The sequence below is a fragment of the Paramisgurnus dabryanus genome, chromosome 1, assembly GCF_030506205.2.
Source record: "Paramisgurnus dabryanus chromosome 1, PD_genome_1.1, whole genome shotgun sequence".
NCBI classification, from domain to species: Eukaryota; Metazoa; Chordata; class Actinopteri; order Cypriniformes; family Cobitidae; genus Paramisgurnus; species Paramisgurnus dabryanus.
The window spans coordinates 25124929-25150244 of NC_133337.1; the positions used below are offsets into that span (position 1 = coordinate 25124929).

The 25316-nt window shown below is 36.4% G+C and overlaps 1 protein-coding gene across 1 annotated transcript; it reads left to right on the top strand.

Moving 5' to 3' along the window:
- The first annotated feature begins 780 nt into the window (after positions 1-780).
- Positions 781-24790, top strand: LOC141279853 (C-type lectin domain family 10 member A-like). Its single transcript, XM_073811384.1, has 4 exons — positions 781-817; positions 15891-16232; positions 21893-21978; positions 24262-24790. Exons 1-4 carry the CDS (start codon positions 781-783, stop codon positions 24397-24399), a joined length of 603 nt encoding a protein of 200 aa, XP_073667485.1. The 3' UTR covers positions 24400-24790.
- Positions 24791-25316: the final 526 nt, after the last annotated feature.

Consider the following 25316-nt stretch of genomic DNA (forward strand, 5'->3'; position numbering starts at 1 on the left):
TGTTTATATATTTAAAGAAGAACATTTTCTGGAAGGCATTAAACTTTGGTGAAAATCATGAAAAACGCTGGCGCTGGCTGGCAACTTTTTTTTAAAACGCTGGCGGTGAAAGAGTTAATACGCAAATTTAAGTAGGGGAAGTTTTTCATTTGCACATGTTTCAAAGGCTTGCAAATGTTAACATTCAAGTGATTTTAAACAATTTAAGCAGCTTTCTGTACACAGAACCACATGCTGCTGAATGTGTCAGGTCCAGCTTCAGTCAGATGTGATCATGCCCTTCAAAGATCAGGGCTGCGTTCCCCGAAACCTTCTTAGCTCTACGTCGATCTTAAGTTGTACCTTAAAGGGAAATTCCGCCTTGAAATGATCCTAGGGTTAATAACAAACGTGTACCGAGTTCGACCGTTCACTGGAGTTTGTTTTCATGTTAGTCTAACGTGACCAGTGTTATTGCTAAACGCAAATTAGCATGTTATGGTAGCCTTCGGGGCATCAGTGCATTAAAAACGAAATCGCTATGTCTATACTACTAATAATGCTCAAAATAACCCCACACTTACACTGTAGCACAATGAGGGTCTCTATATGTAAACCGAAGCATTGAGAACTTTGCAAGTGTACAGGCAGTTTATTAAAAATAAACACTTACCGTTCACGTCTGGATCACATATCCATGCGGGCGCCATCTTGGGAAAACTAAACTCTCGCGTGAAACGTTGTTGCCCGTTGTTGTGGAACAGGTGTTGTGCTTTCACGCGAGAGTTCAGTTTTCCCAAGATGGCGCCCGCATGGATATGTGATCCAGACGTGAACGGTAAGTGTTTGTTTTTAATAAACTGCCTGTACACTTGCAAAGTTCTCAATGCTTCGGTTTACATATAGAGACCCTCATTGTGCTTAGCAATAACACTGGTCACGTTAGACTAACATGAAAACAAACTCCAGTGAACGGTCGAACTCGGTACACGTTTGTTATTAACCCTAGGATCATTTCAAGGCGGAATTTCCCTTTAAGCTGTACCTTATTGTTAATACGTGTTCCCCGAAACGTTCTTAGTTACGTATCCCTTCTGTAAGTCATTCGTTCGGAAGGTTGGTCTGGAGCACTCTTAGCTATACCTTATCCCACTTGACTCCACTAGGGGCCATGACTGTGATAAAAGTTTGTGTAGATTGCAGTCTATATAACTAAATATCTGTAAAAAAAAGTTGAAGTACACTCCGTGTTAAATTATTTTTAAATTTAAAGAATAAAACATTCACATAATAAGACATCATTAAACTGATGGTTGCTAGATTTTTAATTATTTTTTTCCAACTAAACATCAGCTGCGAACTATTATTACAGGCTTAAGAAACTATATATATAAAAAAAAGAATTTGGGTGGAGGAGTTGGTGAAACTATGGCAGGCAGCCACGGGAGCACATTCATCAAGAAATCATAATTGTTGATTTTCCATAATATTATTATTTTTTTAATGTTTTCTAACTTTGAGGCAACTGCATGCCATATTCTTTATAAGAAACTGCTCCACTTGATTAGCTACTGCTTGTATAAGGTCAACAAATTTTCCACATTAAAACTAATCAAAGCTAAAATCTAAAGCAATCATAATATATATTTATATATCTTATAATATATATTTTTGTGTTATATTTAAGGTAAACAGACAGGCGCAGCTCCAGAAATGCGTCCATTAAGCTTTATCCGCATTGTAAACGTGCTGCTTGCACATCCAGTGTCCAAGCACATTAAATGCGTAAACTAATGAACAACAGTTTGTTTTTATATATTTTAAGTGTAATGCACAAACCCAGGTGACTTGCACGACCCACCTTTGCCCTGTGCAACGCATTTATTGGGAACCCCTAATATAAATTATCCTTTAAAGTAAAGGAAAAATGGATGCATTGGAGCAGTTTATGCATGATACTTTTGGACATGAAGTTGCGGGTTTTGCACGCGTTTGATATAAAATATACAAGGTTTATATTTAGTTGTTTGCAGTTTGAAATATTTTTGCAAGATATTCCTAATAAATGTAACTATTTCTGAAATGTTTCTTTAATAAAGAACACCGCTATCTCATAACGCAGCGAAGTCCCTATTACATAAAGTGAATAATTGATTGTCGAGCAATCGATATCAACCTATTCAGCACCATCGCCATGGACAGCACCTGGTAACGTCGTACATAAGAAAGAATCCCGCTAAGGTACAGTTCGGGAAACACGCCTAGAAAAGGTATACCTGTAGTTAAGGTTTAACTTAAGAGTCTTCGTAGCGCGCTAAGAGACAACGTTATCGGGAAACGCAGCCCAGAACTCTTGATGTGTAAACTTTAGAGCGATTGCGCTATTGTGTCTCATACTGTGTCCATTAACATACATTTGGCGAATAGAGCAATGAAAAACAATGTAATGTTTTTATGTGGAGCAACTGTTTGCTGCGCTGTTTGGAATTCGCCATGTGTGTAAAGTATACTTATACCACTAGTGCATGAATATAACACACACATACAAAATTACAAATTAGACACGAAACTGAGAGAAACAGCCAATATAACAGTGTTTCCATTTATAATAGATTTACAACTTGAAATAAAAGATCTAAAAAAAAAAAAAAAAAAAAAAATCTTGAATATTGACACAAATGCTCAAAACAAAGTGAATGCGCTTGCAAGTACAATGAAAAACATAATAAGAAATATATAAAATAATAAGAAGCACTTCAGTTTACCTTTAACGGCAAAAACAACGAGGAGTGAAGATGAAAGAATCTACACCCTACAAAATCTCTACATTCTGGTTTCATTTCCTACACAAATTTTCATGCAAAATCCATAGTTTAGTCTGGATGTGCAGAGAGTGATTTACATTAAAATAATTAAAGCTCAGCAGACCATGGAAATATTCAGCCTATAGGAAACAGGTTTGCATTTCAGATGTCTCGGTTAAAAGGTGCTGATCTTCAAAACACTTTAAGCAAAATATCCAAATTACCCCATGATTTATTCACCCTCAAGCCATCCGAGATACATATGTGTATCATCTTTCAGACAAACACATTTGGGGGCGGTTTCCCGAACAGGGCTAATCCTAGTCCCAGACTAAAATGCATGTTTGAGCTTCCTTAATTTGCACGGACATATCTTGACATATATTAATGAAATTGGTTTGTCTCAATATGCACACCAGTAATGTTTTTTTTGTAAGGTATGTTTGTATAAACTACTTAAATGTCGTAATATAACTGAGGCCTAGTCCTGGATTAATCTAAACCCTGTCTGGGAAACCGCCATTTGGAGTTATTTTAGTAAATGTATTTGCCCTTCCAAGCTTCATAACTACAGAAAACAGGGATAAGGGAACAACTATGGAATAAATTTCCCGCCTAATGTATTGAGGTCACGGATTAAAAAATAATATGCATGAATAAAATAATAATAAGCGCAAATCAGAACTTTAAACAGATTTAAAGTTATATTGCACAAAACTGAAAAACGAATGCAAAGTTATCCAAATTGCATACAAAATGACGTTTTCTTTGATTATATTTTTCATTTTTTTCTTCTCTCTAATATTTTCTGCTCATATTATTTTTTTTTTGTATGCTTGTGCTGTTTTTCCCTTGCTCTTATTTCCACACTCTGCGCTTGCATTTCCAAAAGTTGCAGTTAGAGTTTCATGCAAATCAGGGCAGACTTTAAGTGTCGCCATTGGTCCGCTAGTTTTAGATTGACAGCTCCTCCTCTAGCCAATCAGTCGAAGAGAGGGTGTTGACGTCACTTCGGTGCGACTCAAAGCAGGCGATCATGCAGGTGAAGCTGGATAACCGTCAGATGGGCTTTGATAATTTCAGATAACTTTTTGTATATTCACAGGTAGTACAGTATGCATGTACAGTTTCTTTAAATATAATTATTGGCATTTATAGAGTCCGTTTTGAGAGAAAATTGAATTTTTCTACTGTTATTGAGCTTATTTACACTTAGCGGTTAGCGCTTAGCGTATTTACCTCAAAATTTACTTCAGTAATATTACATTTATTTAAGTAATAATAGTACAGTTTGCATATCAATCCTGCTTCTTTATGTTTATTCATGAATTTATGCTGTTATGTGAAGTCATGAGAGCTATATTTATTGTAATACGAGACATTAAATGACATTATATGAATACTTTTGCTTTTAATGTGCTCATTATACACTCACAGTGGCATTTTTGTGCTGGATTTAAATGCATGTTTATATATTTGTTTTTACGTTTATATTGCAAACTTTTTTTGTTTTTTTTGGCACAATATTACGTGGTCTTATTGCAACAGGTCCTATAAAACTGTACACTGTACACGTGCCTTCCCGTGTACAGTTTGAAACACATGTAGCCTTTCTACAACCCTGTCTGGCGCCTTAATAATCTTAATATATGTGGAGATAAATAAACCTTTGCACTAAATCTGGCTACTTTCATCCATTTCTGTGTTCTGGCTCTGACACACCAAGAGACATGCTGGAGATTTTAAACATCTTTAAACCAATCTCCTTATGTACAATATTTATATATGTCCAATATTTAAAGTATATTATGTGTATCTATTTATTCACACACGTCATATGCAAGAAAGTAATGCAGTGTTTTTAAACTTATTTTCTTTGTATGCTGTCAGAATATGAATATTGGCTCAATAAAGGACTATTAATGGAAATTCACAATTCAGAGATTGTATATATTTAGTTTTATTTTGTGCAGCTTGCTGGATTGGAGCTTAAAGCATCAGTTTATAATTTATGTAAATTTAGCATACATTTATTTTAATTTGTGTCATTTAACTCGGTTATGCAGTTCCTAGCACAGATAATAAACAAAGCCTTTTCTGTATTGTTGAGTTGTATTATTTATTATTTATTTGTATTAATACAAATAATGTAATGCCCGAGTAAACACAATGGGTCTGAAAATAAAACAAAAGCAATTGGTTTGAAAATGCTTTATTTCTTATCAATATTGGGAAATCCCTTACAGTAGTGTTAAACACAAAGCTTCCTTTTATAACATGTTATAACTACTGTACATTTATTCAAAATAAAAACCTGAAGCACCACACTGATATTCAGGCCGTTTGCTATTATGTTTTTTTTTAGTTAAGATCGTTCAGATGTACAACTTGGCTGAAATGGTAATTTCATAAATATATTTGTCCTAAAAAGCAGACAGCCATCTATGAAAGGTCTGAATGCTTATGATATCGTAATATTTTTTGTTTTATACTGTATACGTTTGCACATAACTTAACTATTATCACTTTATCATTATAGTGTACTGAGCATAGAATGTGTAAAGCCAATGTATGTAATTTATTTTAGCCTTAAACTGCAAAGACTCACTCCACTGCCTAAACCTAAACTAGCTAAAAGGATTCGTGTTAACGGACTTTCATTTACTTGGATGACACATTATCTTAAAGAACTGACAAAGAGTACTCACAACAGACATAAGTGTATTTCTGTCAAACACTAACAATATTTTGTTTAATGATATTTAATTGTCTAATATTTGCCAGCTGACGGTTATCCATCCTCTCCTGCACGACTATGTAGCCGGGAGTCGCACTGTCAATCTACAACTAGCGGACCAATCGTGACGCTTTAGTCCGCCCTGATTTGCATGAAACTCTAACGGCAAATTTTGGAAAAGCAAGCGCAGAGTGTGGAAATAAGAGCGAGAATAAAAACAGCACAAGCATACAAAACACATAAATATGAGCAGAAAATATTAGAGAGAAGAAATAAAGGAGTAATATAAACAAAGAAAATGTCATTTTGTATGCAATTTGGATAACTTTGCATTCGTTTTTCAGTTTTGTGCAATTTAATTTTAATTCTGTTTAAAGATCAAATTTGCACTTATTATTTTTTCATTCACGCATATTATTTTTTGAACCGTGACCTCAATACATTAGGCGGGAAATTTATTCCATAAACAACCTCTGACTTTAAAGCCCCCAAAATTGCATTTATCCTTCAGAGGGAGCCATCACCGGAGTTCTGACATGGTGCCGCCCCCTGCTTCTCTCATCATTTCCTGTTTGCTCCTTTCGGTCTCGTGGCCTTAAAGGCGCTCTAAGCGAATCTGTGTGATGTTACTTTTTGTTGATGTTTAAACTGTTTTCAAACAAACGGAGCGTAGCTAATTCCTCCCCCTCCCTTCTGTGCATGAACGCGCCTAACCCCCACCCCCAAATCCTTCTTGTCGTTTATTGTCTGGGACACTTTGTTATCGTTTCTGGTGGTAGGTTTGGCTACTTTGTATTTATTGCAGTTTGTGGAGCCTAGGCTGTCTCCAGAGATTGCGTTTTTTTTACAGTTTGATCAGTGGACAGGCAGCAAGCAGATAGTGAGGAGATGTTTGCTGTATGTAACAAAAAATGTTTTATGGTCTAAAACATCTGGATTCGCTTAGAGCACCTTTAAATTGCGCGTGATCACTTAGTCTACAAGTCTGTAGGGTATCCCATCTGTCATTTTTACGGTTCAAAGTGTGCTCATCAGCTTCCCCTTGCCCCCTTGATGGGGTTTTCGGCGAAGCCCGCACTGCAGCAGGCTTCACGCACTTCACCAACCCAGAAGTCCTTGCGAACAAGCAATCAGACCAATCAGACGATTTAAGGGAGGAGTTCACACTGACGGGCAACTTCTCTTCTTATTTCCGGTGTGACGCTCGAGTCTGTCCCAAAATACGACTCTGATGCACCCACGTGGACTCGCATCAAGGGTCCCTAAAGTCTGAACTACATGATATCATCAAAGTGTGGACAATGAGGAGGAGCACAGGTCCGGAGTGTGCTATTTGGTACAGGGCGTTAATCTTACCTCTGCCGTAGCTTAGACGCGAAGTATTGCCAGAGTGTATTGTCTGCCCAGAATTTTTTTATTTGTTAATCTTTATCACATAACTACTTAAATATTTGTTAATAAAATGTCATATAGGTTCAAGCTCTTATATTATTGATGTTGTTTTGTTGTAAATTATAATTTTGTGAAGTCACCGTTCAGGTGATCAGTGTTTCTTTACATGAACCCTGTTTGGAACATTATATTGTATTTCTCTCCACAGTGCTGACAATGCATTTCAAAACACAATTTGTGTGCATTTCTGTTCAGAATCAAGATTATTCAATGACTGACTTATAGTCAGTCATGAATTTTGTGTTATAATGCCATTTATAACACAAAAATAACTAAGTCCATAGAACTATGTTAAAGAAAAAAAACAAACAGTAAATATGATTTATTTAATATTTTTAGGACAGCAATGCTTCAATAAAATTTACCTAAACGATTAAAATAAATCTAACTTCTAAAAAAAATAATGAAGTAACATTTACTTAATTATTTAACATATGTTTTTCATGCATTATTAAGTAGATTTTATTTGAATTAGTAGGTAAGTTGTACTTAAAAAAGCAGTAAATTTTACTTAAAAAAAGTTTGTGCAAATTGTTATGAGGATTTGTTAGTAAATGTTACAAGTTGTTTTTTTTCAATGTGTTGTGAATATAGATTTTATTTAACATTTAATTTTTTACAAAGAATGGCCAAAGCATCCAAAGCCAAGCTCATTAAATGTCCTTGCATGTTTGCTTTGATTCCTCGATGTGCCGTACGTAACATTGCAAAGTAGTTTTCCGTTTTCTAAAAACAAGACTGGGAACAAATGAAAAGTGTATACAAATGTTTCCAGTAACGAATGAGAGCGACTCCTGCTGATCCGGTAGAAACTGTATCCTTGCGCCTGGGCGGAAATTCTTGTAGTTTTAATGTTTATTAAAGCCCGGTATACACTGTGTGATTTTAAATAGTCCTTTAGGATTATTGCTTGCCACACTGTGTGATCAAAATCGTACAGTCTTTACATGTCACACTGGCTTTTAAAAATTGGACACATGCAAACAAACGCGTCTGTTGTTTTACGCCATTGATCGTGGCAGCTGGGCGAACACACGCTGAAGCAAGGCTAGCAAACCGAAACAACATCTAGCATTCATTTTAATCATGAGTACCTGGCATTTGTATTTCCAGTGCATACTGTAAATACAAATGGTTTTTGGTTTGTTGTTGTCACACTAATTGTGTTATCGGGTTCTATGCTTCTATTGGTTCTTGATCTGCAGGTTGTCATAGGGAGATGTCACACACCAGGATTGCTGTAAGAATTTTGTGGGAGGATAATTTTGATCGCAACGGTCATTAATCGGCTGTCTGTGAAACTAGCGATCAAAAGTTCTATTCGGACAGGATTCGTTTTACAGGGGTAGATGGCGTAAAGTAATTTTACCACAGGACGTCTGTAATATTAATGGTCAATTTGGATGGGATTAGAAATCTCAGTAAAACATTCTCAGCTGTGCAAATTGAATTAAAATGAATATTTGATACATTTATAGGCAGGTGAACATTATATTTAAATTTTAATTAATAAATATAATGTATCAAAATTAAATGTCACAATAAAAAATAATGCATTTTTTAAGTGTTATACTGATCAAATCCTATCTGTGATATTACTTGCTCTTTGCATGTTTTTTTGCCCACATAGGTCATATAAGGGTCCCATATTATCATCCCACCTGGGCATACCTATATGTGACCCACATAATGAAACCCACATATATTGCCCATATTAAGCCCATGCCCACATGGAACTCATGCTGCCTACATAGGACCCACATGGGGCCCACATATCAATGTTGGCTGGGCCGTAAGACCTTTGTTCATTTTCAGAACACAAATGAAAATCTAAGAGCTTTCTGAGACCTCATAGACAGCAATGCAACTCACAACTTTCAAGGAAAGGCATCATTAAAATAGTCAAGGTGACTACAGTGGTTCTACGGAGCCCCTAAGGGGACATGGAGAAAAAATTAAATAAAGTTTAGTTTCATGTGCAACTGCGAAACTGTGAACCCAAACTGTAAAACTGTGAACCCAAACTGACAACATTTAAATTCATAAGCAGATTTCCTGCACCTGCCTTCAACGTCCACAAACCTCCAAAAATCAATGAAAAGCCCTATTAGGACGGGATTAGTTTTACAGGGGAACCTCTGAGAAAATCGTGCTTCTCAGAGGTCCTCTGTGTTTTTAATCCCGTCCGAATCGGCCATGTCTGTGTTTTTCTCTGACGACCTCCGTAAGAATTCCAGAGCAATTTACCTACTGTTTTACGCCGAACTCAGAGGTCCTCTGAGAAATTTAATCCCATCCGGATGCAAATATCTGTGTTTGCCCGCCATATCTTGCGGTTCATTTGGTGTTTTGGCCAACGTGATCTGCCGTAAGGTCTTACTAATGCGCGTATATTGTATTTCCTGTGTCCCATTCATTCAGATATGGATGTTTTTTCGCTTTCGACAAAATAAAATAATTCAATCAAGACGAGCTGAATATCAAACACTGTTAAGACTGGCCACTGTAATATCAGTAACGTTATAATAAACTCCGTTCAATGTTGTTCAACTCCGGAATGGTAATGTGAATTAATAAATATAATAAATTGTTATTAATCATTATTTCTTAATTTCTTTGCGTTTATTATAAGCAGACAGTTATATAAAACACGTAGGCTAACGTTACTTTAGTAGGATTTGTATATTTTATTTTGATTTGTTAAAATTAAATTAATAAATTACATGTTCTCTCATAATTTTACATTTAAAGCAAAATATTAAACATTACAAACACGCGTATCCAGAGCATGTGCTCTTCTGCAACGCCCAAACGCATGAAACAGACACTCCCATCTCTGGATAGCCTGCATCATTTTAATCCCGTCTGTACATAAAATCACAGACGTCCTGGGGGACACGTTGAAACTCTGTTTGGAAAACTAATCCTGTCTGAATAGTGTTTTACATAACTTTAACACACTTCAAAATAACATCAAACATAAATGCTTTCCAGGACAGGGTGTTTCGGAAATTTCTTTGTGCCTCCGGGCTCATGCTTTGTGTTGTCGTTTGAATCAAGAGCCTTATATTGCAGGCAAAATCAGTTTTTCAAAACCAACAAAAACAGATTTCCAACAAATGTTAATGCAAAAATATTTGTGAGTAAAATGTGAGTAAATATACAGTACATCAAAGAACCCAGCAGACACAAACAAAGTCAAAACCTGCCTGTTCCTTTCTATTGCTGCATGTAAATTGTGATGTTTCAACATTGCATTTCAAAAGTTTTTTTTGTATAGACCCTTTTACTGTTTATACCCAATGATGACGTGGCAACGTATGTGCGCACATTTTGGCAACAGAAGTATGGCAAGAATTCTTTATTAACTTTTTTAACACAGCTACCAGATCCGTGTACTATAGTGGAGTGGATTGAAGATGGTCAAATATAAAGTGGCCAGATACATATACTTGTATATTAGGATATTATATTAGTGTATATACCAAACGCAACTACTAGACATTTTGATGCTAGGAAACTTATTGTACTTTTGCAGTTTGTTCACTTCTTTATTAAGTGTTTGCAATTATTGAAGACACAAAGTGTTCAAAAGTAAATACAGATGTTAAAAACATGGTTACCTCTCGGGCTACTAGATTTTATACTCCTACTACAACTTTAGAAACAGCGTGTGTTATGGACGCTTTCATAATTTTCACCGTGCACACAGTGTTTTGATTGGAACACACTGAAATACATCACTTCTAGTCGGCGTGTAACATGCAGTGTAGTCGCACATTTTTTTTTTTTTTTTGAATTCATCCAAAGCTCAAATTGGATCCAATAGTTATGAAGTTTTTGCAGCCCCTTTATGACTCTCCTTCCGGTTTATCGGCAATCATTTGTTGTGTACAGTGGAAAAGCTGCTTTAAAGTAACCATCCTGATTTTAAATCAGACAAAGATAACCGGCGGGTCGGGTAAAGATGATTGGAGGGCCGCATTTGGCCCGCGGGCCCCGAGTTGACTAGCCCTGATCTACAGTCACACAGATGTTATTTACATGTACACAAAAAGCATTTGTTTGTCCAAATAGATAAGGATTAACATGAGTATTTCTAAACAGGACTCTGTCTCTTCACCCATAGCATTTTATGTCAGTATGGGTTTGTTCTGATCCAGCAGAAGATGACCTGGGATGAAGCACAAGCTTACAATCACATTGATCTAGCCATTGTTCAAAGCAATAATGAATATACAAGGAACAGTTCAACCTGCATTGATTTCAGTAGCCTGGATTGGATTGGACTGTACAATGATATTAATAGCTGGCGGTGGTCTTTATCAAAATGAGAACATTACATTAAACTTCTGGTTGGCTGGAGAACCGAACAACTATAATGCAAAGAGGCATGTGCTTTAATGTATGGTGGCAAATAGCAAGATTACCTCTGCACTGATTAGTTTTCTTTCATTTGTTATGATGGTAAGAAACAGGAACAACACCTTGGATCGCACCCTAGCTAGCGCAGTTTATGTTTAAGTTTGGTATCCCAAATACGGCAATAACTTTAACTCAAAGCCGTGGTAAACGTCTTAATTCATACTTGCAGCCCCTCAAAAGAGGCAGAAGGTATGGTAAATAAGTTAATATATGACCATTATGTGTGCGTTTTGCACAAATGTAAGACGGCAGATTGTGTCCCACTGTCCCACGTTTATTCATTTCATCATGTATGTTGGATAACATCAAGATGATTTTGATCAACCTAGGTAGGTGCAAAGCATTCCAAACACAGATTTGTCTCTCAAAAAGGATTTCCAGTATGCATTCACTGATCTTTGCCCTGGAGGCTTTTATTCAATGTGTTCAGAGAAGTAGTCAAATCATCTAAAGAAGCAAAGTCATGGCCACTGAGTTCAAGTGTCAGATGTTTTTCATCTGTATTATAAATTAAAAAAAATCTCAAAAGATCCCTACACATTATTGTACTCTTAATGCCCCTCATGTCAAGGTGTTTTTCTGACATGCAACACAATAAATGACTGTAAACACTACAAATTAACAACATTGCCTGTGGGATTAGCATCAGCGTCTCACATCGCACGCAACTGAATAAAATCATGGGTATACTTGTTCTCTTAGTTTTGCAGAAAAGTCTTTAATTCCCCATATGATTGCGTTTCTGAAAAGATCACTTGCAGCGATGGTAAATTCTATCATATATTGTTTTTATTATGGCATAGTGACGAACAAGGAAAAATCCCTTTTTTAGATTTCTATTTCCTGACGTTTTATTTTGCTCTCTGTGTTCGTTACTATGCCTCATACACTAGAAATGCACATTTCCGTGATCATGCATCAGTCATTCAGAAGATTCAGAAGTTATTTTAGTTTGTAAAGTTTTAAATATTGATATTTTTATCTTACAAAATCACATTGATTACCCTCAGAAGGCATTTATTAACCCCCTTAAACCGTGTGGATTACTTCTGTGAATGATGGATGGACTTTTTTGGGGCTTCAAATCAAAAGCATCATTTACTATTATTATAAACCAGGGTTTTTTCCAATATAACTCTGATTGTGTGCATCTGAAAAAAGATAATCATATACATAAAGGACGGCTTGTCAGTATGGGATAATTTTTATTTTTGGTGAACTATTGTCACTTACATTTAGTCATTATTATTATAGAGTAAATAATTCACTTATTTGTTTATTTATTTTAAAATAAATTGAATAGTTAAAGAGTCAACATGAGCCTGTTTTGTATGAATCAAGGATGTAGCATACAGTATAAGAAAAAAAAATGCAGTCCATGTTTGTATTGCTTAAATCAAAGTACATATAAAGTGTCAAGTGTAATATATTTATTATGTTAATATTACATCAATATCTTATGTTATTAGTCATGGGTATTTGGTGAGGTGCTGTTGTGAGGGGCCACCCCTCAGTTCTGTGACCGGGGCCCAACATTTTGTGCTACGCCCACCAACAACAATTTGTTGTTTTAAGCTGCAGATGACTGGTGGAGAGATGAAAGCAAAAGGGTTTCTGTTTAGTTAGTTGTTAGTCATGTTAATGTAGATGAGTATGTCACATGTTGTTTACGAATGTGGTCATTTAAACTCAGAAGAAAATCACCGTTCTCTCTCTGAGACACTTTAAAATCATGATGCAGTTTTTTATCAGACCTGCGTGCGCTTCCTTAAGATATTTTTTTCATGTTCTCTGATATTACTTGAATCAAGAGCGTTGTATTGAGAAATCAGTTTTTGCATAAATGGTAATGTAAAAAGATTTGCGTAAGAGATAAAAGAATGGACAGTACAATAAAAACCCAGACAAGACAAGTTATCTATTGTTGTAGTACGTGTCAAATGTTTTATTGTTGTAAGTGAATAATTTTTTGTACTTGTCTATCCGTTTGTTTATTTAATTGCGTGTGTGCGATTATTCAAGATATTATTCTGTTTCCACATGCATGAAGATTACATCAATAATGGAGAAGACATTTTATTTGTTTTTCTTCTCAGGTCAGTGTATCTTTTGTGTGTGTGTGTGTGTGTAATATATAATACAGTTTTGGGGCATGTGGAACACAGAATTTAGGATATGTCATTTTATATATATATAAAAAACATTCAATAGGTATATTCTCCATTTTTTACATTGGAATTCGTGTACAGGAATCACTTCATTGTTCATTGTTCTCCAACAAAGTAGGCATGCATCACTGTGCTACTGTGGTAAAACTGTGTAAAATCTTATCCAAGTTTTACAGTGTGTGTGAAATGTGTATAAAAATGTGTAAACATTATTTTTGTGGCACTACAGTTTGCAGGTATTCATGAATGTCAATAAAAGATGAAAAAAGTTTATTGTTTGGGGCAGATTGATGTCTAAATGGTTTCTGTATTGCCCATACAGTTACACTAATGCATGACTGTAAAGGTCTCCCATCAGTCTTCAGCATGAATGATTTTTATTATCATTTCACACTGACTTTGTAATAGCAATTGTTGTTTGTTTTTTCATTCCTAAAATGTTATGGCAGCGACTGCACTGACATGAAAATCATAATGAACATGATGAACATATGTACACATGACGCACTAAACACATATTTTGACATGAAGAGCCACACATCATATCATATTATATATTTGGAATTCTTTTAACTAGTGTACTGGTGGTAATGTTATTTAGCACAAAAATAATGTATTAAAAGTATTTTACTTGCATTTGCCACTTGGGAGAGATTATAAAATTAACAATAATAATAATATGATATTATCAACACGTTATCCAACACATTATCCAACAGATTACCGAAACAAATAAATAAAACTTCAGAAAAATGAATTTGAAAGTTTATTAGAACTATTAAGATTTTCGGGCAGCTAAGATGACATACAGGGTGGCTGAAGCCCCCCTAAAACCCCCCCCTGGGTACCACTTGATCCTGCCACATGAACTATGAATTAGCACTAATGATTTCATACTGTACTGATTTCATAAGCATTTACATTAAGCTTGTAGGCTTTAATGTAATAACGTGTCTGTCTGTACACTTTCACCTTTACAGGACTCTGTCTCTTCACCCAGAGCATCTCATGTCAGTCTATTCTCATCCAGCAGATGAAGACCTGGAAAGAGGCACAAGCTTACTGCAGACAAAATCACTTTGACCTGTTAATCGCTCAGAGCCCTGAAGATTGGACGTACATACAAGGAGTCGTTCGACCTTTATTGACTTCAGTGGCCTGGATTGGACTCTACAATGACATTTATAGCTGGCGGTGGTCTTATCGAAATGAGAGCGTTATATTTCAGCTTTGGGAAAATTTTGAGCCAAGCAACAAAAATGGAAACGAGGCATGTTGTTTAATGACCCGTGACACATGGAATGATTACACCTGCACTAATCAGTATCCCTATATTTGTTACAATGGTAAGAAATAACATCAAGGTTTTATGTAGGATGATTTCTCTAACAACCCTACACACATCACATTATGTTTTCATCATCTAACAGGTTATAACGTTTATTGTAGTTACAGTATGTAGATACTCAGTTTTTACATAATACAAAAGATGCATGTGATATGGATATAAGAGCAGATAAAACAAGAAGTTATGTTAGCCTGATCTCACAAAATATGTGAAATAGTCACGCATTATTTTGCTCAGTTTTGCGTGACATTGTCACGTATATCCACCATTTTACGTGCCCCTGCCATGACTTTCTTTTCAGTGACAGTTTTACGTATTGGTTACTCAACTGTTTTTTCCTATTTTCTTACAATTGTCGCTTTGGTTTGGGGTTAGAACAACTTTCTGTTACATAAAATGACATCCTTACCCAAACCCAACTCTAACCCTAACTTCAGGCGACAATGGTTTAAAAAACATACGAAAAATAGTATACCAATACTTTAAGTGACAATGTAACGCAAAAAGCAAATCTAACCCCAAACCGAAGCGACATTTGTTTAAAAAAGGAAAAACCAAGTTGAGTAACCAATACGTGAAACTGTCACGAAAAAGTAAGTCATGGCAGGGGCACGTAAAATGGTGGAAATACGTGACAATGTCACACAAAACTGAGCAAAATAATGCATGACTATTTCACGGTAATTTGTGAGATCAGGTTGAGTTATGTGCAAGAACAGATCTATGAGAAAGTATACTAGCACAGATACAAATGACTGAGATGGGGTGGTAATGCGACAATTATTTTCAAATAATTCAAAGGCCCGGAGTTAATTATTTATCTTATACCACGGTTACCACAAACATTGACATTTGATAGGTCAGGTGTGTGTTTATCAAGAAATAATGCATACCTGTTAAACATTTCTCAACCAATCAGAATAAAGCATTTAACAGCACTGTATTATGTTCTAAATGAATCAACTTTCTTATTACAGAGAATGCAACAAACAAGTTAGTTTACATCTCTTCATGGGTTTCATGGTATGATGCTCAGAGATACTGCAGACAACATTACACAGATCTGGCCAGCATTCAAAGTCAAAATGAGGCTGACCAGGTGAAGCTGATCAGAGGTTATTCTTATACGTGGATTGGTGCCTTCAGGGACACGTGGAAGTGGTCAGATGGGACAAATGCAAATACTTCATTAATTCCTTGGATGAGTGGACAACCTGATATAAGTGGGAAAGGGAATCAACCTTGTGGATCTATAGGTCCTGATGGTATGATAGTGGATCAACTCTGCTCAGACGCCCTTCCTTTCATCTGTCGGTCCTGTAAGTTTTATTTTAGCTATCCAGTACATTTTCCTCTTGGTGACTTGCTATAATCTTACAATATTTTCTACAGAGCGTGAAAACTGACAAAGAGAACATATTTACATCGTAAAAAGTTGGATCAACTTAAAAAATCACTTTAGGTGAAAAATGTGAATCAAATTGTCTATATCATGGACATTATTTGACAATATCGACTAATGGTATTGCAGTCTGGCAAGTGTAATATTGTAACAGTTATGTCACGAGTCACATTAATAAATGAAGAGGAATTAATCACCACTTAGTACAACACTTTATTTCCCTTGTTGTGAAAATATACAGTTTTACAGAGCAGCACACATGTCTTGAAAATAGTACAATAAAGCAGAATTATTAACCTTTTCACCATTGAAAGCAAGTAGGGGTGCATAGAGCTAAAATACTAACGCGGGGTTTGTTGTAACACAGGTGGTTTACATTGTTGCACAGGGTTGAGCGATTTGTTTTTCTAGTATTGTTTGTACGCTGCCAAAAGACGGTCTCCCGCAAATTTATGGAAAGGTATCATGTTTTTCTATACAGTTATTGATGACAGAATGTTTTGGTGGCATGTAAGTACATTTTTTTTTGCTTTCTGAGTTGGGTGTGTAAGATAGCAAAACCAATGTTATGTTGGTTCAATAAAACAGTGTCTTGTTAAATAAAACATAGCATCGTTTTGAAATATGTCGGCAGATCTTAGCAACTTTTTTGGTACACTTGAAAATATTTTCACTGAGCGGGAGTAATTGTAATGCTGTGTTACAACTAACCCCTTAGCACTAAACATATGAAAACAGCTAATCTTAGCGTAAATCTTGCCGTTGTTTAAAATAACGCCAGCCTATACACTGATGATGGCTGGCTGCCAACAAAAATAAATGTATATATATATATATATATATACATAATTGAAATATTTGCCTGCAAACTTATTTTTTAGCAAATGTTATAACTGTGATATAAACAGGTTACTGTTATATACGAAATGTGTATTTTGTCCACTAGATGGCAATAGAGTTTGGAGTATGTGGGCATGTGTCAGTACTGAAGAAGAGTTGTTGTTGGCTTATGCAAGCCTGAGCTGTGAAAGTAGGCACTGGATGTTCCTGTACGTTTCATAATATAAGATGTTAATAAAGTAGAAAGATTAAGACACTTTTGGAGCTTTATTAAAACATTACATGGTGTCAGAAGTGGAGCGCTATTGACGCGATGGCAAAGTTTCAACCCCCGGATAATTTTGACTTCAGCCACCCCGAAAGATTGTCAGAATGGAGTCAAAGGTTTCACTGCTACAGGATAGCCACTAAACTGGATAAGGAAGAGGCTGAAGTACAGGTCTGTACGTTGCTTTTTTCGATGGGAAAAGAAGTGGAACAAGTGTATCAGACATTTACGTTCGGAGAGGGTGGGAGAGAAAGAGAGAATTATGATTACGTGATCAGGAAGCTTGATGACTACTTTGTGCCAAAAGTTAATGTTATTCATGAGTGTGCACAATTTCATATGAGAGTTCAGAGGCCAGGGGAAATGGCCGAAGAATATATTCGCAGCCTGCATGAGCTAGCCGGTACATGTCACTTTGGGGCAGCAAAGAATTAAAAAATTCGCAATCGGCTTGTGATTGGGATTTTAGACAGAAAACTGTCGGAAAGCTTCAATTAATGCCTGATTTGACGCTCAAACACGCCATAGAGCTCATGAGACAGTCTGAACAGGTACGAGGACACGTAAATGAGCAAGCTGCATGTGTTACTCAAATCAGCAAAGTGACTGGTGCCTGAGGAAAACCACATTACAATGAAAGAGGTATACAACAAATTGGCTCAAAACGAAATCAGACAGAGCAGGCAACAGAACGGAGATGTAAAAGATGTGGAAGAAATCATGGAAAAGGGGACATATGCCCAGCAAGAAGTGCTGAATATCGCAAATGCAGAAAAAAGGGTCACTTTGCTGCAGTTTGTAGATCCCGAGCAGTCCATGAAGTCACCAAACCACCAGAGGGCAGCAACGTCACACACTTCCTTGGTGAGTTGACACAAGTTAATGATGTAAATGGAGCATGGATGGTCACACTTCCAATTCAAGGCACAGACATAGACTTTAAAATCGACACAGGTGCAGACATAAGTGTAATTTCTGAGAAAACATTCTCTGTCCTACAGTACAATCTACAACTCAAGAAAGCAAAAGTGAAACTTGAGAGCCCTGGGGGTACTTGCACTGCAAAGGACAGTTTAAAGCCGTCACAGCCTACAAAGATAAGCAGTAAAGTTTTGATGCATTTGTCGTGGCTGGCCCCCACATAAACAATCTTCTTGGGCGAGATGCAGCCAGTGCTATGGGCTTAGTAAAAAGGTTGGAAGAGCTTCAGCCCATTTCCTCACCTGAACTTGGTTTAGTAAAGATCAAATCTATCAAAATCTGCTTAAAAGAGAATGCAGTACCCTACAGTGTGCACCCTGCACGTCGAGTGTCCATACCTTTACTTTCAAAAGTCAAGGCAGAGCTTGAGAGAATGGTTAAATGTGGTGTTATTCAAGAAATCACTGAACCTACTGAATGGTGCGCCCCATGGTAGCCGTTCCAAAGAAGACGGGGCAAATCAGAATCTGCGTCGATCTAAAGCAACTGAATAAAGCTGTCAAAAGGGAGAAATTTGTGCTGCCAACGATCAACGACATTCTTCCTAAGTTAGCACATGCTCAAGTTTTCTCACTCCTTAATGCTGCTAGTGGTTTCTGGCAACTGCCACTGGATATGGAATGTGCAAAACTAACCACATTTATCACTCCTTTTAGGAGATATTTTTTCAGTAGGCTCCCATTTGGAATAACTAGTGCACCAGAAATCTTTCAACATGAAATGTCAGCAATCCTCAAACGACCAAGAAGGAGTCGCTGTGTTCATCAATGATATTTTAGTTTATGGCAACACTCCTGAGGAACATGAGCAGCGATTGCAGAGGGCTCTGACAGTCATTGACCGGGCAGGTTTGCAGCTGAATAAGGAAAAGTGTCTACTGAGACAGAAACAACTCAAGTATTTAGGACACGTCATAAACAAGGATGGCATACGACCTGATACAGCCAAAGTCGAAGCTATTACAAACCTGGAAAAGCCACAGAACATCTCAGAACTACGGCAAATGCTAGGGATGATTCACTACCTGGGCAGGTATATGTTCCTCATCTCTCAGACATCATTCGACCTCTCAATAAGCTGTTAAAACGTGATGTCATCTGGTACTGGGGTCATGTGCAAGAGGAGGCATTTAATAACGTGAAACAAGTAATCACAGAAGCTCCTGTTCATGTGTTTTATGATGTCACAAAGCCAATAGTTGTCAGCGCAGATGCCAGCAGCTATGGTCTGGGGGGCGTCTCCTTCTTGGTCGTTTGAGGATTGCTGACATTTCATGTTGAAAGATTTCTGGTGCACTAGTTATTCCAAATGGGAGCCTACTGAAAAAATATAAGATGTTAATAAAGTAGAAAGATTAAGACACTTTTGGAGCTTTATTAAAACATTACAACAACTAACCCCCTGCCTGTTACAATTAACCCCACCTGGGTAAGGTTTGCACTTCTGTCATTGTCCAAGAATGGTAAGCAATAGAAACAAACTTCAAATGGTCATTTGTAGTAGAGATGTGTGTGTTGCTTGTGTATAAATATAATTAATCAAACTCACATGTTGCCGGTACTGTGCCTGTCCGAGTCAAAGGGTCAGGAAGTGGACAGTACAGGAAGGGAGAACTAACTGAATTATCGGTTTTATTTGTCTTCTCGACAAATCACGCGAATAAAAGCCGTTTATCGGAAGCTTTCTTTTATAATTTCAATACCCAGTGATCTTCAGAGGGGACCAAAAGGATGTGTGTCAGTCAGAATACCCAGATAAAGTAAACACTGTCCACAGGGCTTGACATCAACACCCGTCAACAAATACTGGTAGATTTCAGTGGTGGCGGGAAAGACAGCTACTCCTCCTAGCCAGTTTGGCAGGTTAAATATAATATGAATTTTACATACTGTTGTATAGTTTAATCTGCATCAATGTGTTATATTTTAAAATAAAAAAATCATATTTATTTTAAAAAGTCCCAGCTGTTTTGTCTCGCTGACAAGCGTAGTGGACAGCGTAAAACAGCAAGTGACACAACTCCCCCTGTAGGCTAGACGTCTCATTTTAGTTCGCTTTGACCTTTAGAGCAGTGGTTCTCAATCCTGGTCCTGGAGGCCCACTGCTCTGCACATTTTGCATGTCTCTCTTATCTGCCGGACTATGAGATCTCTGCTAATGAGCTGATGATTTGAATAAGCTGTGTTAAACAAGGGAGACACACAACATGTGCAGAGCAGTGGGCCTCCAGGACCAGGATTGAGAACCACTGCTTTAGAGGCTGCCGCCTCTAAATATTGAGCCTTGCCTTCAAAGTCTGCAGTCTTAAAATGATCCAGACCCTGAATTGAGATGCACTCAGTATCTGAGAGCGGGCGTCCAGTTTTGTGCAAAGGCAAATTAAACTGTAGAAGGGAGAAAGGTTCCTGCTCATGCATCATCATCATCATCATCATCTGCTTTTGTACTTTTGCGCAACAATAATGTCCTCTCAACAGTTGTCAGTACCTTAAATATAGTTTTAAAATTACAGAAACAATGATCAAGCTTATAACATGTATGAACAAGTTGATAGTAAAATTAATGTCTTGACTGAGCTGTTGTTATTAAATGTAAAGTGTTTGTAGGCTTTTTGTGTTTATCCTTTCTGTTAAGCTTATACACCCCTGCACCACTTTTTTAGATTCTTTAAAAGCTACTCAATTTTTGCCTTACTAAACTGCATGTTGTTTATGCAGCTAAATATGATATGATCTGTAGTGTTATACCAGATATACCAGGTCATATATGTAGTCTTATCTCTATGGGGTGGTTTCCTGGACAGGGTTTAGATTAATCCAAAGTGTGCCTAAGTAGTTTTTACAAACAAACCTTACATTTAGTCTAATATAAGCCATGTCCGGAAACCACCACTATGAGTTTTATTATCTCTAATGTCAATGGTGCACAAGTGAGTACAGTAACTTTTTTCTCCACTTCAAGCACTGCTCCTTCCTTTTACTCTCTAGCCTAGAGAAATTTCCCTTATAATGACCCCCTGTTTTTTTTTAATTCACCCATTCATCATCTGAGGTTGAAGATCTGTTATTATCCAATCATGCATTAAAGTCTATAAAAATAATGAAACTTGATTTTTGTTGTTGTTTGCTGGGGGCACTGATCAAGTTTGTATGGCTCGTGTCAGGTCAACAGTATGAATAGTGTGCACTGGGTTTGATCCCAGAGACTGTGAGCTGATGCACACCCTGTATATTTTCTTTATTTCACATTAACACAAGGTTTTTATAATCTCAGGATGTCTAAATTTGTGTGAGCTGTCTGATGCGTCGTCTGTTGTTCTTTACTTTAAGGGCAGAGCCATAAACTGGGCGTGTTTAAACTAACATAAAGGAGTTTACTTAACACAGTAGCTTTAAAGACATTATTTATAGTCAATTGTTTTAATAATTGTGAACGTATGGTTGTTCTAATAAAAATTTCTAGAATTAATATAATTTCTCTTCTGACAGATTCAGTCAAACAGATTCTTAACATTGGGGTGAAATCCAGTCAGAATCCAAATGATCCTGCGGTGATGGGGATGATCTTACAGAGGGTGAGTATTAAACCATTTATTTATCCTAACTTTAGTAACACATAAAATGTGGGTAACACTTTAGAATACTGTATCTTACTTACTGTATAACTAATAAGGAATTACTGCAGAATTAATTGTTAGTTCTTCATTAACACTCAAGTCACTACTATTAACTACTAAGAAATATGTGTTAACTAATCAGTAGGTCATAGCAGTTTTTAATTATGTTAAGTAACTATTAATTAATCAGTAACTAATCAATTTAGTCATTCCTCCTGAAGAACTACGATTAAGTAACTACTAATTCCGCTTCAGGAGGAATAACTATTAAGTAACTATTAATAAACTGTGATGCTCAGTATCCGGTTATGGCCTGTCTTCTTCTTTACTACTAATGTTAGTTGATTTACTTAGATGTATGCCTACTATACTGATTACATTCAGGTTAAAGTTTGAGCGCACACAGGTAATATCTGTGAGTTTTGTAATATCTCCCACTTTGTAAGAGAGATGGGACTGGGGGTTTCCAACTGTCAGCGGAGAGGTGCATCGCTATCGCATTTTAACAATGCGCTGTCGACCCTTAAACCAAACATTGTAGATACCACATTAATGAACTGTAAAAGTACAAGAAAGTTGCTTTTTTTGGTGGGGGAGGGGTTGTCTAAGGCTTAGTTGTTTAAGATAAAATAAAACTGGAGAACTGTTTCACTTTCTGTAAAATGTAACATCTTCGATTCTCCAATAAAAAAAAGAAAGAAAGAAAGTTGCGTATATTTTTTTTGTGTGTTTTTAATCAAGATATTTCACATCACTATTATAAAGTGATGACAAATGAATTCTGTATTCAAGGCAATGATCAAAGAATTACCACATCATTCTCAAAGAATTACCTTGAACCCATTGATAATTAATAAAGAATTACCACATCATTATCAAGTAATTACTAAGAACCTGGAACAGTATTCTAAAGTGAAAACAATGGGAACTACCACATAATTCTCAAATAATTACTTTATTAATGAACCCATTTGCGCCTGATTCTGCGCGCCGAAACATTACATCTAATGCTGGTGCATGCAGCATCAGGCGCAAATGGGTTAATAGTGGGTTTGAAGTAATTCTTTGAGAATTATGTGGTAATTCTTTATTGTCAATGGGTTCCCATTGTTTTCACTTTAGAATACTGTTCCAGGTTCTTAGTAATTCCTTGATAATGATGTGGTAATTCTACATTAATTATCAATGGGTTCAAAGTAATTATTTGATCGTTGCCTTAAAGAGTAACTAAACCCTAAACCAACTTTTTTTTAGTTAATGATCTGAAAGAATGATGCTTTATTAGTGCTGTTCATTGATTTTAGTAAGTTTTTTTGACATTTGGATATAAAGTGTTTCAATACTACAATATGGTGTAAAAACGTCTGAGTGCTGCCCTCTTCAGGTTGAACGGTGGCTACTGCAGTTGAATTTTTCTATTGGATGTTGGGTCCAAAAAAAAACTCGTGACGTAAGCAGGTTCAAGCTCACCACGCCCTTGTTACGATCTCACCACACACTTGGTACGAGCTTAGTTCATCCCCTCTTTCTCCGTTGGGATCTGCCTACTTTTCTTGCATTTTTCAAATATTGCAATGGGTGGAGTCAGGCTCTGACCGGGGGTTTAGTTACGCTTTAAATACAGAATTCTTTGTCATCACTTTATAATAGTGATGTGAAATATCTTGAGTAAAAACAGACACACAAAATATATATATATATAAGGCCATAAACATACCTGAGGTATTGGCAGGTCATGGCTCCATCTAAGTAAATCAACTAACATTAGTAGTGAAGAAGACAGGCCATAACCGGATACTGAGCATCACAGTTCATTAATAGTTACTTAATAGTTATTCCTCCTGAAGCGAAATTAGTAGTTACTTAATCGTAGTTCTTCAGGAGGCATGACTGAATTTATTAGTTACTGATTACTTAATAGTTACTTAACATAATTAAAAAACCCTATGACATACTGATTAATTAACACATATTCCTTAGTAGTTAATAGTAGTGACTTGAGTGTTAATGAAGAACTAACAATAAATTCTGCAGTAATTCCTTATTAGTTATACAGTAAGTAAGATACAGTATTCTAAAGTGTTACCAAAATGGGTTGTTTTAAAAAATGTTTGAGCTAGTTGAAGTCATGGTACTCATGCATGATGAAAACATTGATGTAGATTTTGATACATTACTGTATGTGCATAAAAAAGAATCTGCATAAACGTGACATAAACAAGAACTGATTTTGTTTCTCAGATCAATCAGAAGCTGAAGGATCGTGGGATAAATGTCATCGGATTAAAATGGAGAGTGCAGTCAGATGGAAATGTTTTCTCACCAAAAGATTCTGCCGAGGAACCTGGGAATAGTTGTTCAGACAGAAGATACAATTAGTAGCACATCTATAAAGTGATTTATTAGATTTTTCAGAGTCAGAATCTGAAAATTATAGCATTTCTTCTTTTACATCAATTATAAAGTGCTCTTAAATGATTTAATTTAAGCATTTTGAACTTTAATTATAAGTCTAATGTATGTTTTCCACTGTACTACAATCAATCCACTTTTAGTGTCTGTACACATATGATGACCTTTATTGCAAATATCACCCTTAACAACCCTGGCCTTTTACTTTTCCACATGAGGACCAGAAGCTGAATTTGCATTACATGTGTTTACCATTTTGTACAAATGTCTGCATGTTATATTTTCCTCATGATATGAAGTAGCACACTTACATTTCCTTAGTGAACGCATACAAATCTATAATATATTTTTTGGTCAATTTATGCAATAAACACCTGTGACTGTACTGTTGCTTACGTGTTGTGTTTTATATGGTTAATTCAATTTAATTTCAATTCAATTTTATTTATATAGCGCTTTTCACAATTGTGAATTGTTGCAAAGCAGCTTTACATGAGTAGATGTAGGGGAGAACACAGAAAATCAATAGATAATATAATAAACCGTACAAGCGAGCGTAGTAATAATGTAACGTATACAGTAAAGTACTAAGTTAAACCAAAGTTGGCTGACTCTCCCGGGGATGAAATAAACCCTAGGAGAAAACCCAGTGGGAAAAACTCCTAGAAGGACAAAAACCCTTGGGAGAAATTAATATATATATTTATATATATAAACACCGTAGGAATTGGAAGCGGGTAAGCGGATTAAACTGGTTCAGCCGGTGGCCGTTGGTCGCGCATCAGCTGGGCATCACGTTGAAGGACAGCCAGTAGATCAGTGGTGCGATGACCTTCACAGCAACAGGAACTGGATCTGTTTGTCTCATTGTCCTCGGGGTCGAG

Excerpts from the sequence above, each read along its gene's own strand:
- LOC141279853 (XM_073811384.1), top strand. The coding sequence starts at position 781 with ATGGCGCCCGCATGGATATGTGATCCAGACGTGAACG. Across the intron at positions 818-15,890 it reads ATGTGATCCAGACGTGAACG|AGAATGCAACAAACAAGTTA; the intron begins GTAAGTGTTTGT and ends TTCTTATTACAG. Across the intron at positions 16,233-21,892 it reads TCCTTTCATCTGTCGGTCCT|ATTCAGTCAAACAGATTCTT; the intron begins GTAAGTTTTATT and ends CTCTTCTGACAG.